At 43.6% G+C, this 14,484-nt stretch overlaps 8 protein-coding genes across 8 annotated transcripts; 5 read left to right on the top strand and 3 right to left on the bottom strand.

The window, feature by feature from the left end:
- Positions 1-1,067: 1,067 nt before the first annotated feature.
- Positions 1,068-2,501, top strand: O0I10_010282 (uncharacterized protein; the record flags this gene model as incomplete). Its single annotated transcript, XM_058490264.1, has 4 exons — positions 1,068-1,218; positions 1,286-1,672; positions 1,741-2,154; positions 2,218-2,501. The coding sequence occupies 4 exons, from the start codon at positions 1,068-1,070 to the stop codon at positions 2,499-2,501; spliced, it is 1,236 nt and encodes a 411-aa protein (XP_058338985.1).
- A 671-nt stretch (positions 2,502-3,172) lies between these two features.
- On the top strand, positions 3,173-4,229 carry O0I10_010283 (uncharacterized protein; the record flags this gene model as incomplete). Its single annotated transcript, XM_058490265.1, has 4 exons — positions 3,173-3,227; positions 3,298-3,489; positions 3,540-4,033; positions 4,104-4,229. 4 exons carry the CDS (start codon positions 3,173-3,175, stop codon positions 4,227-4,229), a joined length of 867 nt encoding a protein of 288 aa, XP_058338986.1.
- A 47-nt stretch (positions 4,230-4,276) lies between these two features.
- Positions 4,277-5,250, bottom strand: O0I10_010284 (uncharacterized protein; the record flags this gene model as incomplete). Its single annotated transcript, XM_058490266.1, has 6 exons — positions 4,277-4,300; positions 4,386-4,582; positions 4,644-4,774; positions 4,837-4,939; positions 5,010-5,096; positions 5,175-5,250. 6 exons carry the CDS (start codon positions 5,248-5,250, stop codon positions 4,277-4,279), a joined length of 618 nt encoding a protein of 205 aa, XP_058338987.1.
- Positions 5,251-6,265: 1,015 nt separating this feature from the next.
- On the top strand, positions 6,266-8,209 carry O0I10_010285 (uncharacterized protein; the record flags this gene model as incomplete). Its single annotated transcript, XM_058490267.1, has 4 exons — positions 6,266-6,377; positions 6,447-6,520; positions 7,376-7,764; positions 7,819-8,209. 4 exons carry the CDS (start codon positions 6,266-6,268, stop codon positions 8,207-8,209), a joined length of 966 nt encoding a protein of 321 aa, XP_058338988.1.
- A 1,197-nt stretch (positions 8,210-9,406) lies between these two features.
- On the top strand, positions 9,407-10,225 carry O0I10_010286 (uncharacterized protein; the record flags this gene model as incomplete). Its single annotated transcript, XM_058490268.1, has 1 exon — positions 9,407-10,225. One exon carries the CDS (start codon positions 9,407-9,409, stop codon positions 10,223-10,225), a length of 819 nt encoding a protein of 272 aa, XP_058338989.1.
- Positions 10,226-10,656: 431 nt separating this feature from the next.
- Positions 10,657-11,696, bottom strand: O0I10_010287 (uncharacterized protein; the record flags this gene model as incomplete). The annotated part of the gene is made up of 2 exons (XM_058490269.1): positions 10,657-11,537; positions 11,627-11,696. 2 exons carry the CDS (start codon positions 11,694-11,696, stop codon positions 10,657-10,659), a joined length of 951 nt encoding a protein of 316 aa, XP_058338990.1.
- Positions 11,697-12,613: 917 nt separating this feature from the next.
- Positions 12,614-12,940, bottom strand: O0I10_010288 (30S ribosomal protein S17; the record flags this gene model as incomplete). The annotated part of the gene is made up of 2 exons (XM_058490270.1): positions 12,614-12,772; positions 12,842-12,940. The coding sequence occupies 2 exons, from the start codon at positions 12,938-12,940 to the stop codon at positions 12,614-12,616; spliced, it is 258 nt and encodes an 85-aa protein (XP_058338991.1).
- A 559-nt stretch (positions 12,941-13,499) lies between these two features.
- Positions 13,500-14,025, top strand: O0I10_010289 (uncharacterized protein; the record flags this gene model as incomplete). Its single annotated transcript, XM_058490271.1, has 4 exons — positions 13,500-13,592; positions 13,673-13,730; positions 13,790-13,869; positions 13,939-14,025. 4 exons carry the CDS (start codon positions 13,500-13,502, stop codon positions 14,023-14,025), a joined length of 318 nt encoding a protein of 105 aa, XP_058338992.1.
- Positions 14,026-14,484: the final 459 nt, after the last annotated feature.

The raw sequence follows: 14,484 nt of genomic DNA on the forward strand, positions 1-14,484 counted from the left end.
GAAGTATAGGGCATGATGCCATTGGGCGCCCAAAGCAAATAAAGGATGATAATGACACCCGTTGACCTCATTGTCTATAGCTGATCAACTCGCTTTCATTATTAATTTCACCCAAAAGAAGGGTTCATTATCAAAGACAAAGAACAAAGAACATCCACCCTTAGAAGGACGTCCACCCTAAAAGCAATGGATACATCCAAATGTCGACTTGTGTACATCATTCAATAGAGAAAGAAATCAGCATGCAAGATGTCAACTTTAAGCCTCAAAGATCCAAGGTAATTTATAGCTGATACCGATGCTAGAAGAGAACGAATGATAAGGACTAACTTGGTATATGATTTATGGTAGTGATAGTAACTAGATGACATATGGGGAATAAGAAAGGACGAAAAGCAAAGAGATGTGACGACCAATAGGGTGATCATATTGAAAGAAAAGTGTCACGTGGAGCAATGGTGATGAGATCTAGGTCTTTCCATGGTGATACGAAAAAAATAGGATTTGAATCAAAACATGGAGAGAAAAGTGATATCCATATTTACCGGATCCAAGGTGGATTCCAAGACGTGTCCCTTCAAGTAGTGGTGTGATTCTTGCAAGTTGTATGGCTGCCACCTTGTGTGTGATTGGGTGGAATAGTAAAGAGAGGAACATCAGATATCCAATCAAGCTGTCACTGAGTTTAAGTATTCAATGCAATGGGCTGTCAAAGCGTTTGGGGACCACACAGTAACTGTGATGTTGATCCATGAGATAGAGCATCCGGCTTGTTAATGATATTCAAACTACCTATAAAGTTGCAAGTGTTGGGTATTTGCATGTGTCTTTTGAAGATGTGTTACCCACTCTCGATTCGGAGTCATTCGACGAAACACACTCTTATCCTCCAGTACTCATCTCTCTCTCTCGCTCTCGCCCTCACTTTTTTTTTTCTCCCTCCACTTGTTTGTCAGCCTGAACTCGCTGCAGTGGGCGCTTTTCACAAGCACTATTTTTTCCCTTTTTCCTTTTGCTTTCTTTCTCGGGCGTCTCGTTTGTTCATGATCGCAGCACCGTCAAATGAAATGGCAACACTTTTTGCAGCATCAACGTCGTCGGAAGGCAACAAAGGCAGTGGTCGTGAAGGCAACAGTCTAGGCCAACAACAGTACCCAGCAACGACCGTACCTGATCTTGCACCTTCCAATGTCAACCCATCGAGCCACAATGCACGAGGTATGTTATAAAAGTGACATAAACGATAGATAATGGAAGCGGTTTATAACGACGTTTGTGTTTCTAGAATGTCCCTTGCTTGATAATAGCCACACATCCACTTCTCCTACAGACCCCTCGCCTTCAGTTGCTACCGAATCATTGCCGTCGACTTATGCCACACTCCCACGAACAACAAAGCTGGATGAGGAACCCAATCCTTTTGAACAAAGTTTTTCCAGTGGTATTGACAAGGAGGATAACCGAAACATGGGTAACAGCAGCAACAACAACAATCGTCGCATATTACCTCCATTGGCAGCGATCGATAGTCCAACTCGTGGTGTCATTTCTCGAAAGGATGAGATCATTTGGGATTCTTTACGCAGTGGGCCTTTATCGCCATCCATGTTGACGGGTCCTGCAGAAGATAAACGATCAAGATTATCGGATCATCATCATCATCATCACTCTTGTAAGTTGAACGTAGTAGTAGTAGTAGGAAGGATCAAGGGCAAGGAACTCATGTATATTATTTAAAAGCGTATCCAGGGCAACAGCAGCAACAACAACGATCAGGTAGCATGATGAAATATGAAGTCATTCCATCCGCTATTGTGGACCGTGCGCAAACGGTATCATCGACATCCATGTATAATTATGCTGCATCAACTGCACCCGCTTCCGCTATCGTCGCACCATCATCAGCACAAGCACCAGGACGGGAAACGACTGGTCAAGTGGCGCCATCCAATGACGAATTCCCGCCGCCTCCACCAAGTTCGTTTGTGAAACGAAAATATCCAACGTCCGCTCATGTTACACCACCTCCACCACCATCATCAACAACAACAGCCGAGATCATTCATGAACATCCAAGTATCAAACGTCGTGCACAAACCAAATACGTCGACGATGAGGAAAAACGTAAAAACTTTTTGGAAAGAAATCGTCAAGGTAAGTTTTAGGATTGGATTGGAAAAAGTGCAAAAGAAACTTAGTGGGATCCCCTTTTATTAGCTGCCTTCAAGTGTCGACAACGTAAAAAGCAATGGGTACAAGATTTGCAAAGTAGTGCAGAGTATTTGACAGCCACCAATGAGCAGCTCAAGATGGAAACCGCAAGACTACGTGAAGAAATCTTCCATTTGAAATCCTTGTTACAAGAACATACGTCGTGTCCTTTGAATCCACAAGCAGTGCTGGAAGCGATCAATCGACCTATACCACATTCAGACACAATCACTCAATATCCACCAACTTCAACTGAGTCCTCACCATCAACAGCGATCCAACGCATTTAATATCGCTTTACTCAATCATATCACTTCTTCTTCTTCTTAACTTACTACTACATCCTCTTTCTTTTCTCTATCTCGCATCTTTTCGCATATACATCAACACGTTTTATATATCCTCATTGGCTTGATTATGGTTATGTTGTTTTGTGGCTGTTTTGGATGGACAAAGAGGAAGAGTATGGGGTTGTCAGGGAGTGAATCATACGTGGGTATATGCTCGATGACAGCATTTCGACTTTAGTCACTCAACTTGGATGGCACGCTTCAAGCGACATTGGTAGACAACATGGGCTTGGATCATCCATATGTGATTAATCAATTCAAATCCATGCATTTTCTTCTGTATCAAGGTAGTAAAACAACGTTTTATTCGTGAACGTATAAGAGCTGATGACAATCAACAGGATCTCAGTACTAGCTGCAACAAGCCACAACCCGATCTCGTCATCGTTGCTATTGGATACATGGTTGTCATGGATACAAACAAGCTGTTTATTGAGTCGACAAAGGAATCACAAGGGATTTCGTTTATAATGTTGTCAGTCAAGGACAAAGCGAGTGGGTGCAAATGGTTGGCTAATGTGACGTAGTTTTGTTGGGGCCTGTCGTCTTTGACACAAAATTCAGCTTGTCTCTGTAACCTCCCTCTCTCTTTGCACTTTTGATATCCAAGCATGTTTCGAGCATTGTCCCGCGCCCACACCTCCACACCAACAACATGCTTCCGAGGTTAGAGCAACCATTTCGATATACGTAAATTGAGACGATCGTACCAACCTTGCCATGTTTACCAATTTAGCAACCCGTGCCATCCATGCTCGATCGGCTGTCAGACAACAACAAGAAGCCATTGCTCCCAAGATCGATTCTGCACTATCAGCATTTGGTGCACGTATTGGTTTGCAGTCCTTGAATCCTGCTGTTCTTGAGCAAGCTGTGACGCACTCGTCGGCAGAGGAGAATAAGGGCAATCAAGATTTGGTGCTTCTTGGTGAGTGTTATAGGAACTTATAACAAGCAAGTGACTGATGGAGAGAGTAGGTAAACGGGCAACTGGTCTCTTTGTCACCGAATATTATCACAGCAAATATCCCAACATGCACATGGAGGGCTTGAACAAGGTGATTCAGTCACATCTCGTCTACAAATCCGTATCCAAGGTCGGCACACAACTCGGATTACAGGATGTGATGCGTTGGGATCGTAGCACTGTTCAATCGGTAGCATTGGGTGAATGTTTATATGCACTTGTGGGTGCTGTGTACAAGGAACAAGGTTTCGATGCTGCCAAACAACTCGTCCATGCACACATTCTATCACGTGACCTCGACGTACGACCCCTCGTCAAATTCAATGATCCTAAGCGATACCTCTCCGCTCTCATTCGCAAACTTGGCAAGGAAGCACCCGTCTCCCGATTGCTTTCCGAAACCGGTCGTCATTCAAGTGCACCTGTTTACGTCATTGGCGTCTTTTCTGGTGAGACAAAGTTGGGTGAAGGTTTTGGATCCTCTCTCAAGATGGCAGAATTCAGAGTAAGTGTGTGGGAGTGAGCACTCTTATATATATCTCTAATCATGTGGGTTTATTGGATACACACAATAGGCTTGTCAAGATGCATTGATCAGTCACTATGGTAAAGAGGAAAAGGATTTCATGCTGCCATCGGATGCAAACAATGTCGACAATTACAAGCCCCCTGTATTGGGCACAACTGAAGCCATCGTTTAAAATATATAAGAGAGAAAAAAAGACCGTAAAAAAAGACCCCTTCTTCATTAGGCTGTAAAATAGACGCCCTCCTATTCACACAATACACATACATAAAAAGTTTTCGAATAGTCAATTATGCATCCACATCTCCACTGTATCCATTTCTTGTGTTACCTGTGCCATCCATTTTGTGTTCTTGGAGGATGATTTGGCAGCTGCTACTTCGAGTTGACCTGGGATAGGCTGGCCATACTTGTGTTGTGCGCTTGATGACAGATAGTACTTGGTATCCACATGCACAAATTGTACAGGCTCTTCACGAAGCCAATGCTTGGTACTTGAGCTTGAACATTGCACTTTCCAATCATCACCTAGTTTTCTCCATGTGAGGTTGTTGTTCTTCAATGTCCATCCTTTTTCATTGTATGTTACCTGTATCCTCTCCATCAAAGCAGCTGACTTCTTGCTGATGCGATAAAGGTGAAATATGCTGATGGCTGTGTAGATAAGCTTTTGTGTTGGCATGTTGAAGACGAATGTCTGATCCACATGGTACAGGTTCCCTAATCATCGATACATATCAATATGGACCTTTCCTTCCCCTTGTTACAACATCACACATTACCCTCGCTTGCATTGTTTGCCTACAGCTGCTCGTACGATCCAATAGCTGTTGCTATCATCATCCTCGGGAAACGCAGTGATGGATTGTTGCTGTGATCCACTTCCTATACACGCCCACCCCCCCCCAACATGGTTCAGCACTCAGGTACAACCAACATCATCATCCTCACATACCATAAGCAACGCCATGGGAATGCAACTTGTATCCAGTAGACTGACTCGTAAACTTGACCATGCTGCCACAAGTCACCATTTCAAAGCCTGATCGATCCCCAGCCATATTCAATAACGTGTAAGTGAGCGATGGATGCCAAAGGAGGTTTGGAATTCATGACTCACCATCTTCCACTTCAGGTACATTGGATGCAGCCCATGCCAAAGGTACAATGGCCAATGCAAGGAGATTCAACTTCATTGAGCAAGCGTGTATCGATGGAAACCAAAAGCAGTTGGCATCCCACCCCCATTAGCATGCCGCCACGACCGAAATTCAAATCACGTTACACAAGGCATTGCTTATTGACACGTATGAGTTCAAACTGTTGATTCTGAAGTTTAGCCATATAATGAGCACAACGCAAAGGATAGTTGGGTTGTAAAATACAATAAAATGGTGATGATGGGTAAAGAGGTCTACCAATGATGATGAGGTCAAGGGGATTATGGATGCGTGGTGTAGTAGTGGCCATAGAGGAGTAAAAGCAACATGAGCAATATCACATGATTGAAGGATACGGCGTGTCTTTATCAGATCTCTCTATGTTGTGTGTATTTGCTGCTCCTTTTTTAATGCGGTCTCTGTTTCATTCTCTTGTCATCCTCGTATACTTTCTTCGTTTTCAGGCCTTACTATCTTCTGCATACATGTTTTCTCACGCCCTGATGTCTCCTCATCATGTTGCCAATGCCAGGCGGATTTGTTTGCTGGTATCAAGGAAGAAGACTTAGTCTTGTTGGTACTACGTACCATCCTATCACTTTTTCAGCTCATCATGCACCAATCTATCAATTCTTGCATTATCCGAACAGAAATTTATCACTCTTTCCTCCTTTTTGTGCGCAATGGAAATTCGCACGCCCACCAAGTGCATATAAACAAGGATGTTGTCACGCATCGTCCATCACACATCTCTTTTATCTATTACGTATACTTTTGATTGCTTCAGCTATCCCAAGTAACGGGTGAGTGTATCATATTTGCAACCCTGTGGATCAGCGCTGATCTTTGTGGTCATTTACAAAGGTGTCATTGTTTTCCTACTTTCATTGTCCTGGTTATCATTATGATCTTTAAGGAGGTATACAAAACGCAATCATCGCTTTTCTATTTAACGAATCACATACATACCACATTTCTTTGATGTAGCTATATCTCCCTTGATGCAGCAGCAAAGTGGCAATACCAACCATAGGATGCTGCATTTAACAAGATGCAAAGCAAAGGTCCGGTTATTCTTGAGGCTACAAGGAGTACGTTGACAAACAAGTACAATGAATCTGAACCAGAGTTATTCACCTTCATAACCGGTACTCTTACCGAAGGTACGTGAATAAAGTGATGGTGACAAACTTCGTTCTTTATGCTCATTTTCATTGGGTATATATTGCTAGTAGATCAAAGACGTGTACCATGCCCCTCCAGGAGTGGTAGACAACCGGAACAATGTGACTTGGGCAGTGAACAGGTAAGTAGAAATGTCGCGGTAGGCTATTTCATCATGCTAACGGACAACTTGAAGATGTGGCGAAGTTATGCCGAGCTCAACACAGAGAAACAGACAATAAACAATGTACAGCAAAGGTTAGTGTCACTGTTTTGGTTTGATGCCATTGAGCGAGGATGTACTGAAGAAGCACAATGTCAAAGGTATACTCCTTTCCATCTGCCCTCGTATGAGAGCTATGCATCAAGAACAAGCCGTCGTCAAATACAAGTTACCACTCTTGGACGGAGCCGCAATGACATCAAGGACTATGGAACACGACTAGAGACGCTGTATCAATGACAACTCCAATATCGAATTGACAACTTTTATTACCACCAGCAGGCTTCAAAGTCGCCACCGTCTCGTAAGTTTATTCTCTCGTTGCTTAATACCATATTCAGTGTGCATAACTCAGTGATAGATCATGCAAGTTTTCAGATTCAGCTGCCATGCATCCTGCTCAAATCCAACACCTTCAGCTTTTCTCTTTATGCTTGTCCCCCAGCTATTCGCAGCAACGACTTCAACAATGTCACCTCTTCAATTAACAAGAACAACGCAAACCAAATTCGACATTGGGTTTCAACGTTTATTGGAGAGGAGTTGTCAACCTGTTACGTCCTTTCATTGTCAACCCACGATCAACCAACACCCACAATGGACCCATTTCGACAAATGCCAACCCAGTTTACACGACATTCACTCGCTTTTGGACAACTAGAGGCTCCAGTTTAAATACGATGTTCATCGTTTATCGCGCGTGGCATGGGGTGCTCTTTTCACATCTCTTCGCAAATCCAGCATTAAGTGTGACCCACGTACCGACAAATCCAGGGCAACTTGATACCTGAATCGAGTAACCATGATTGCCAGGTTTGGGCCTTCTGCGAACGACATGGACAAGAATCCGCCACCCGAGAATACGCAAGCCAACCACAAAGTGACACCCAGCGGCCAATGAGTCGCAGCAAGAAGATCAGCAGGATTCAAAAGCGTATCAATGATCTACAACGAGAGTATATGGAGGTAGCCACGAGATTCCTTGTCGATGAATTCGATATGATCATCATCTCCAGGTACCCGGTGAGCCTGATGACCCAGAAGGTACAGGGATACAAGAAACGAAAGATATCAGCAGAGACGGCTAGGAAGATGCTGACATGGTTGTCAGCTGATTCAGGTCAAGGTCCCAGATCATGTATATTTTCACGACATGTACGTAGGTACAGTACCAGGGATATCACAATGCTATTGGTAATCTCATCCTATTCCCTTAGACTGTATCCGTTTACCAGCCACTATAGGCACCGGGAACAAAGATGCAAGCCATTTTCAGCAAGGGCATCTGCTCACGATGCAAACCTGAATCTAATTTTCGGGTTGGAGAACCTTGAGTATGTATGCAAACGCGAGCTCTTTGATAAGTTGTGTATGACTAACTCGGGCCTATCGATGCAAGATTGGCGCAAAAGTGGTGGTAAACGACAAAGAAAACTTACCAGGCGAAATCTCGTGATGCGAATTTCTCATCAAGATGAAGAGGTCATTATGGAAGAAGCAGAGGCACTCTGTATCGAGATCGTATTAGCATACGGAGATGCATGTTTCGATGCCAACCACATTGAGAAGCAAATACATGGGGAGAAGACAAGGCACTTGGATGAATGAATAGGATAGTTCATGGTAGACACGATAACACGATATGTGTATGGGATAAAACGAATTTCCTTGCTCGATTGGAAGACATGTGGTTTTGATTTCTTTGCTGGTGTTGCAACTACTACTATTATCAAGGATGAATGTGCTGGATCAAATTAGAGGTCTGGATGCATCTATGACGTATTCTCATCATCCAAGAAGGATTCAATTGAAAGGGGATAGATAGAGAGAGGGTATGTAGAAGCCAACAAACACCTTGTTATGGTGATGATGATGGTGCCATCCAAAGATAGTAAAGTCAAGGAGAAGTATATACATGTATATATATACCTAGAATCAGGAGGGAGTGGTGGATCCAACCTTTTCTCCTGAAAAAGTGGATAGCTTTGGTAAGCCATGCTGCGTATTTCATCACCATGTCGTCATGATGCCCACGTTCTGGGATGATGTGTACTTTTTCGGACCTTGTTTCTATTTGTTTGTTTGTTTGCTGATCAATAGCATCAAAGGGGAATAGTTGGAGCATTTTATGCACTACATGAGCCATGCACATGCAACGCTAAAATATGACTCAGCTCAACGGGCGGTAGTATCCTCTTTTTGTAATGTAGTGTGAAGAGCGCAATACCAAACAATAGCTCATTGGTGGTGGTGGTGGTGGTGATGGTGGCAATTTACATTTGTGGTGAGTGTATACGTTTAATGTATTCTGCAAAAAGAATGAAAGTAAAATCCAACATACATTAAAAGCTTAGTTACCAAGGGGGAGGGGGAGAAAGAGAACGAGCTCGTCATTCATCATCGGCTCCCTATGTATATACAACGAGAATGAAAGGGCGGGAGGAAGGGAGAGAGTAAAACAAGGGTGTACTATCCTTGCATCATTTGTCAGTGCATGTGTGGTGTACCGAAGAAAAGGATCCTGCGGCAGATGTAGGAGAAAAATCACGTCAATGTTCCCATGGCAAAGTTACACAGGCACGCGTTGTTGGGTGTTGGTGGTCATGGTTTGTGTATAGGTTTATATATATTTCTTGTCTCTTCACTTGCACATTCTCTCTCACTCTCCGAAATACCATTGGACTCTCTTTTTCCCTCTCACTTCTTTTCTCTCTCTCTCTTTTCTTTTTGTTTAAAGGTGTTGAGTCCCGAGATCTGATCCATTCTTTCTCTTTTTCTTTTATACTCCTCTTTCTCTTTCTCTCTATGTCCAATGAACTACCAGATTTCATTTCAATATATGACAATAGCGAAGCTGCACATCTTGTCTATCTTTCGGATAGTGTAGTGGATGCTATTGGATGGACGCCCGAGGAACTAGTAGGCAAGCGTGGATTTGACTATTTTCACCCAAACGAGATCCCGTCATTGGCTCGGGTGCATGCCGCCAGCGTGATGAATGAGAAATTGTCGAGCATGGTGCGTTACCACACGCGACACAAGGATGGCCATTACGTGGAGGTGGAGACAGTGGTGCATTACTGCTACGATGTGATTGTGTGCACCAACTTTGTATACGATGCGAATGACACTGGACACAAGATACGAAGCACGATGGCTGACGAAGTATGGTCAGTGGATATGAATGGCACTGTGCAACTTGCTGGCAGCTGGGGCGACAATCAAGAACGTGTACGGCAAACATTGGAAAGCAGCGAACAATGGATTCAGGAACAGCAGCTGAAAACGAAGCAAGAACCAAGATTCTGCATGATCCTTAATCGCTTCACGTGTGATTCGACGATTGTGTTTGTCTCGCAAATGGCTGAACGTATTGTGGGTCTCGATTGTGAGCGTGCTCTCGGGAAATCATTATTGAACTTTGTTTGTGAGCGGGATGTGGACACTGTACAGGCTCAGCTGGATCTCATCAAAAGCAGCGGCATGATTATGCGCCTTCGTTTCGACTGGGTCATCGATGACAATGGTTCTTCAACAACTCAAGCCGTAGAAGCAATTGCTTCTTCTACAAATGATGGTCTCGCTGTCGTCTTTCGTCTTGCTCCACGTGTAACTATCAACTAATTATTCCCCTCCCCTCCCCACATCCAATGTGTATCCATGTATATATATAGACCCCAACTCTTCCTTCATCCTCCTTCTCTATATCCCAATCTCCTCTCTCTCTCTCTCTCTCTCTCTCTCTCTTCACACACATTCATATATCGCGCGATCACCTTAATAGATATCTACATGATGACACATGTGTGCATGGAAACTTTTTAAACGAATTGAAATACATATAAATCATCGTCAATAACGTGAAGGGTTCCGTTTTTATGTATCAAACAACACACCAGAGAGGAAAGAAAATCAATATGGTACAAGGGCTATGGAGTGAAGAATGAAAAAGACATTCTTTGTATACAAGGAAAGAGAGAGAGAAAGAAAAGGGATATGTGTGTGTGTGAAATCTCGCTCTCTTGTTTTTTGGTGTGTGCACACACGCTCTCCTATTAGCCGTGTTGGTGTTGCTGATTCGTGGTCGATGATGATGCCAAGCTGAAACGATGATGATGTTGATCGGGCCATACAGCACGTTTGGCGTGTACTCGTAAATGGCGACGCATGTTGCTTTGCACACTGAATTTCCTCGAACATCCTGGCTCAGTACACACAAAAGGTTTTTCGCCTGTATGCGAATAGGTGTGGATACGTAACGAGGATGGACGTGAAAATCCCTTGTCGCAATAAGGGCAATGGTATTTTGTGGATCCGCCTGAGGATGATGTGGTCAATGTGGTCGGTGTTGTTGTCATCATCATGGTTGCCATGGATGCAGGGTGATCGTCATCACTGCTATTGTTTGCCAACCCTTCCTCATCCTCTTCATCAGGATGTTCATCCTCTGCCATGGAAGAAGGCGGCAGCGGCCCACGTTGTAGTATGAAATCCAATGAATTGGTTGAAATGGCTCGTCGATGCGAAGAATGATTGTTGTTGTTGGATGATGATGATGATGATGGAGGAATAAAAGAGACATCTGGATAGGGATGCGAGAAATCAGAAAACGATCGCATGTGTGTATTTCTTGATGATGACGATGATGATGATCGTTGTTGTTGTTGATGATGACGAGGTTGGGGTGGTGGTGTCAAAAGCAAAGAGGGTTCATCAAGACGAGGTTCAATCGGCGCTGCAGGTTGAGCGAGTGTCAACTTTTGCATTCCATGCGTAGCTACAGCCATTTCGAGTCGTGGATGATATGATGTAGTAGTAGTGGATAGCATGTTGTCGGATAATGATACATGCCGTCGATGACCACCACCACCACCGCCGCCGCCGCTCATCGACATTCCTACTGGCTGTTGATGCTCAGCATAGGGCACACAGTCATCTAACACACAAAATCCATAATCCAGGTTTGGGTTAGACACACACATCATCGTGGTCGCCAAGACAAATCATCCTACTAGTAAACCTTACCGCGCGTATGAGTAGCTGCTGTCGCACCTTGCAGCATACTTTCAATGGAAGGAAGCTTGGGTTTATCCATAGCGGTGGTACCTTAGACTGGGTCGAGATTCAAAGCTGTCGAATGAAACGAGTTTGAGATCGCGTAACGATGGCGTTATGGTGTTGGGGTAGTTAAGCCGGTCAAAGCGCCAAGAGAACCAAAGAGTGCGTAAAAGAGAGAGAGAGAAGAAAAAGAAGAAGACGATAAGGAATGGAGATATAGATTCGTCACTCGAATGATGCTGGGAATACGATAGATAAGAAGAGAGAGAGAGAGAGAGAGAGTATGAAAAAAAAAGAAAGAGGAGTGGAAAAAAGGCAGCTCCTCCCTTTCAAAAAGTACAACAATTAGAACCATCAGCATTGCTGATCACTTGGTACCACCCATGTACCCTTTGAACAAAACAATCGGATGACCTATTATTCCTCCTCTCCCTCCTCCCTTCCTTTTTTTACCTTTACAAAGATCCTTCCGATAATACCATCATCTCCTATTCATTCATCTTGTAACAAATGCAATTGATATATTGGAAGAGTGGCAAGTAAATAGAATAGGAGTGCAATTGCAGCTCGGATATCATGCAATAACATGTACGGTCATTCATTTACAGGTGATGAATTATGCAATGTGATGATCATTACGAAAAAAGAGTCCTCTCTTGTCAACCTTATCCCAATGAACATTCTCGATCCCCCAATGGCTTCCAACCGGGACATCTCATCCGGATCCCGTACTTCCTTTCCCCAACCATGCATCTCATCATCCCCTATTTCCGATGGCCAATGTCGTTTTATATATCATGGCGTGTCGTCTATGTGTACGTATATATCATGCGGGCAATGTAAAGGGTTGTTGTGGGAGTATACATGTGTGAGTGAGTGTGTGAGTGCGTGTGTGTGTGTGTGCGTATGTGTGCGTGTTGAAGTCGATGGTCGTTGTTGTTTTGTGTTGTGAACTTAGTTGGCGTTGGCACCCTTTGCGCTACGAACAATCTCTGCAACGGTAAAGTGCTTGTTTTTGCTCAAAGGTCGGCATGCCTCGATACGGACAACATCGCCCAAACCACAGAGTTGGTTCTCGTCGTGTGCAAGGTAGTTCTTGTGCGATTTGATAGTCTAGGTACCCAATGAGGGAGCATGTAAACAAACGGAATAAAAGGCACAGTTGTCATGTTGGTAACATACCTTGAGAACGATAGGGTGCAACTTTGAGCGAGTGACCTTGACCTTGACAGTCTTTTGCATGGCATTGCCAACCACCATTCCAATAAAGTTCTGCCGCATGTTGAATGTGTGTACTTGACCAAGTGTGCAAGCCCAAAGAAAAAATCCAGAGCCGCTGTTAAAACCAGTAGCAGTGGCTGACGTATATACAAAATCAATCCACGTGACAGCGGAGAGAGAAGGGATGTTGTTGCATGGCAACTGTATGTGCACATACACACCACTCAACCAAATACCTATGATACACGCATCCATTCTTCATGATCAGCATGGCATATCCTATAATCCGCTCCTGCTATTATAAAATGACAATGAGCTATAGCGTAATTTCAAGCGTGGATGTAGTCAATGTTATAAAGCTAGACGCCTGAAAAGATTTGAATAGCAATAATTGATGATGCCACCATTTCCCTCTCTGATAATAAAGATGAGCCATAGCCTTGTAAATATGATCATTTTATATCAAGGCACAAGCCAATTTGGAGGTGTTGTGTAGAAATCTGGGGTACACTAACGACCACATTAATCCAGCCCAGTCTGTGACTTGATCATCCCTTCTTTCATCCACCTTTATCCGCACACATAATCTTTATCTCGCTTGTCATTGTCCATATCAACCATGAAAAGTACTATTTTACGACTAGCACGCTCCACCTCGGCTCCACCCCCTTTACCAAAGTTTTTCAAAGACACCAACATTTCCTTGGCCCATGTAAGTGTGCACCCCCATGAGCTTGCGATCGACCATGTCCCATTGCGTACGTTTAGCACTCACATGTATACACAACACAGTTTATGGTGCGAGGTCAGGTGATTTCTCTTTATCGTGATATTTTGAGATGCACAAAGGGTAAGTGGGATGTCGTTGTTTGCATGATAGAATCACTCATGCATGAGATGATGAACCAGGTCTTGATAAGCAAAGCGCAAGAGAGATTCGAGATTTTGCACGAGCAGACTTTGAGCGTTATCGAAATGAGAGGGATTTGGTAAGAAGTGAGGATCGACATGGGCATGTGTGAATGTCATGATACTGATGGGTTGCATTTATCTTTTAGGACAAGATCCGATCATTGCTGTCATCTGGCAAACAACAAATGCATTCTCTAAAGGCATCCGTTGACTTGGCCCACGCAAGCCGATAATTGTTTATATAATACACATTATTCCCCCCTCCCATCCCACCACCATCATCCATTGCGTTGCGTTGGCCAATAAATCCTTGCATACATTTGACGCCTGAGCTTGTTTCTTTCAAGAGCCATCACACACACACACAATACACGACATTTTCACCTTTAAAAGTATGCCGTATCCAGGGGTATACATACACTTGCCATCAACCTGGCTCATATGGATCAAAATGGGTATGCCTCAATATACGTAAAAGTATAGCAACATTCTTTTCCTAGTCGTGGATAAACGTGCAACCACACATGACCTGAAACAATAGAGAAAAAGTGATGTGACCTACAATTGTTATTGGCTCCCTGAGGATCATTGTTTAACACACAAACATAAAAGGTTTAGGTGAGGGATCACCAGTTTTCCTGTATTTGACATGTAACACAAATGTGGGGGGTGTGATAAGAGATGGGGTTGGC

Source organism: Lichtheimia ornata (assembly GCF_029851405.1).
Source record: "Lichtheimia ornata isolate CBS 291.66 chromosome Unknown scaffold00067, whole genome shotgun sequence".
Lineage (NCBI taxonomy): Eukaryota > Fungi > Mucoromycota > Mucoromycetes > Mucorales > Lichtheimiaceae > Lichtheimia > Lichtheimia ornata.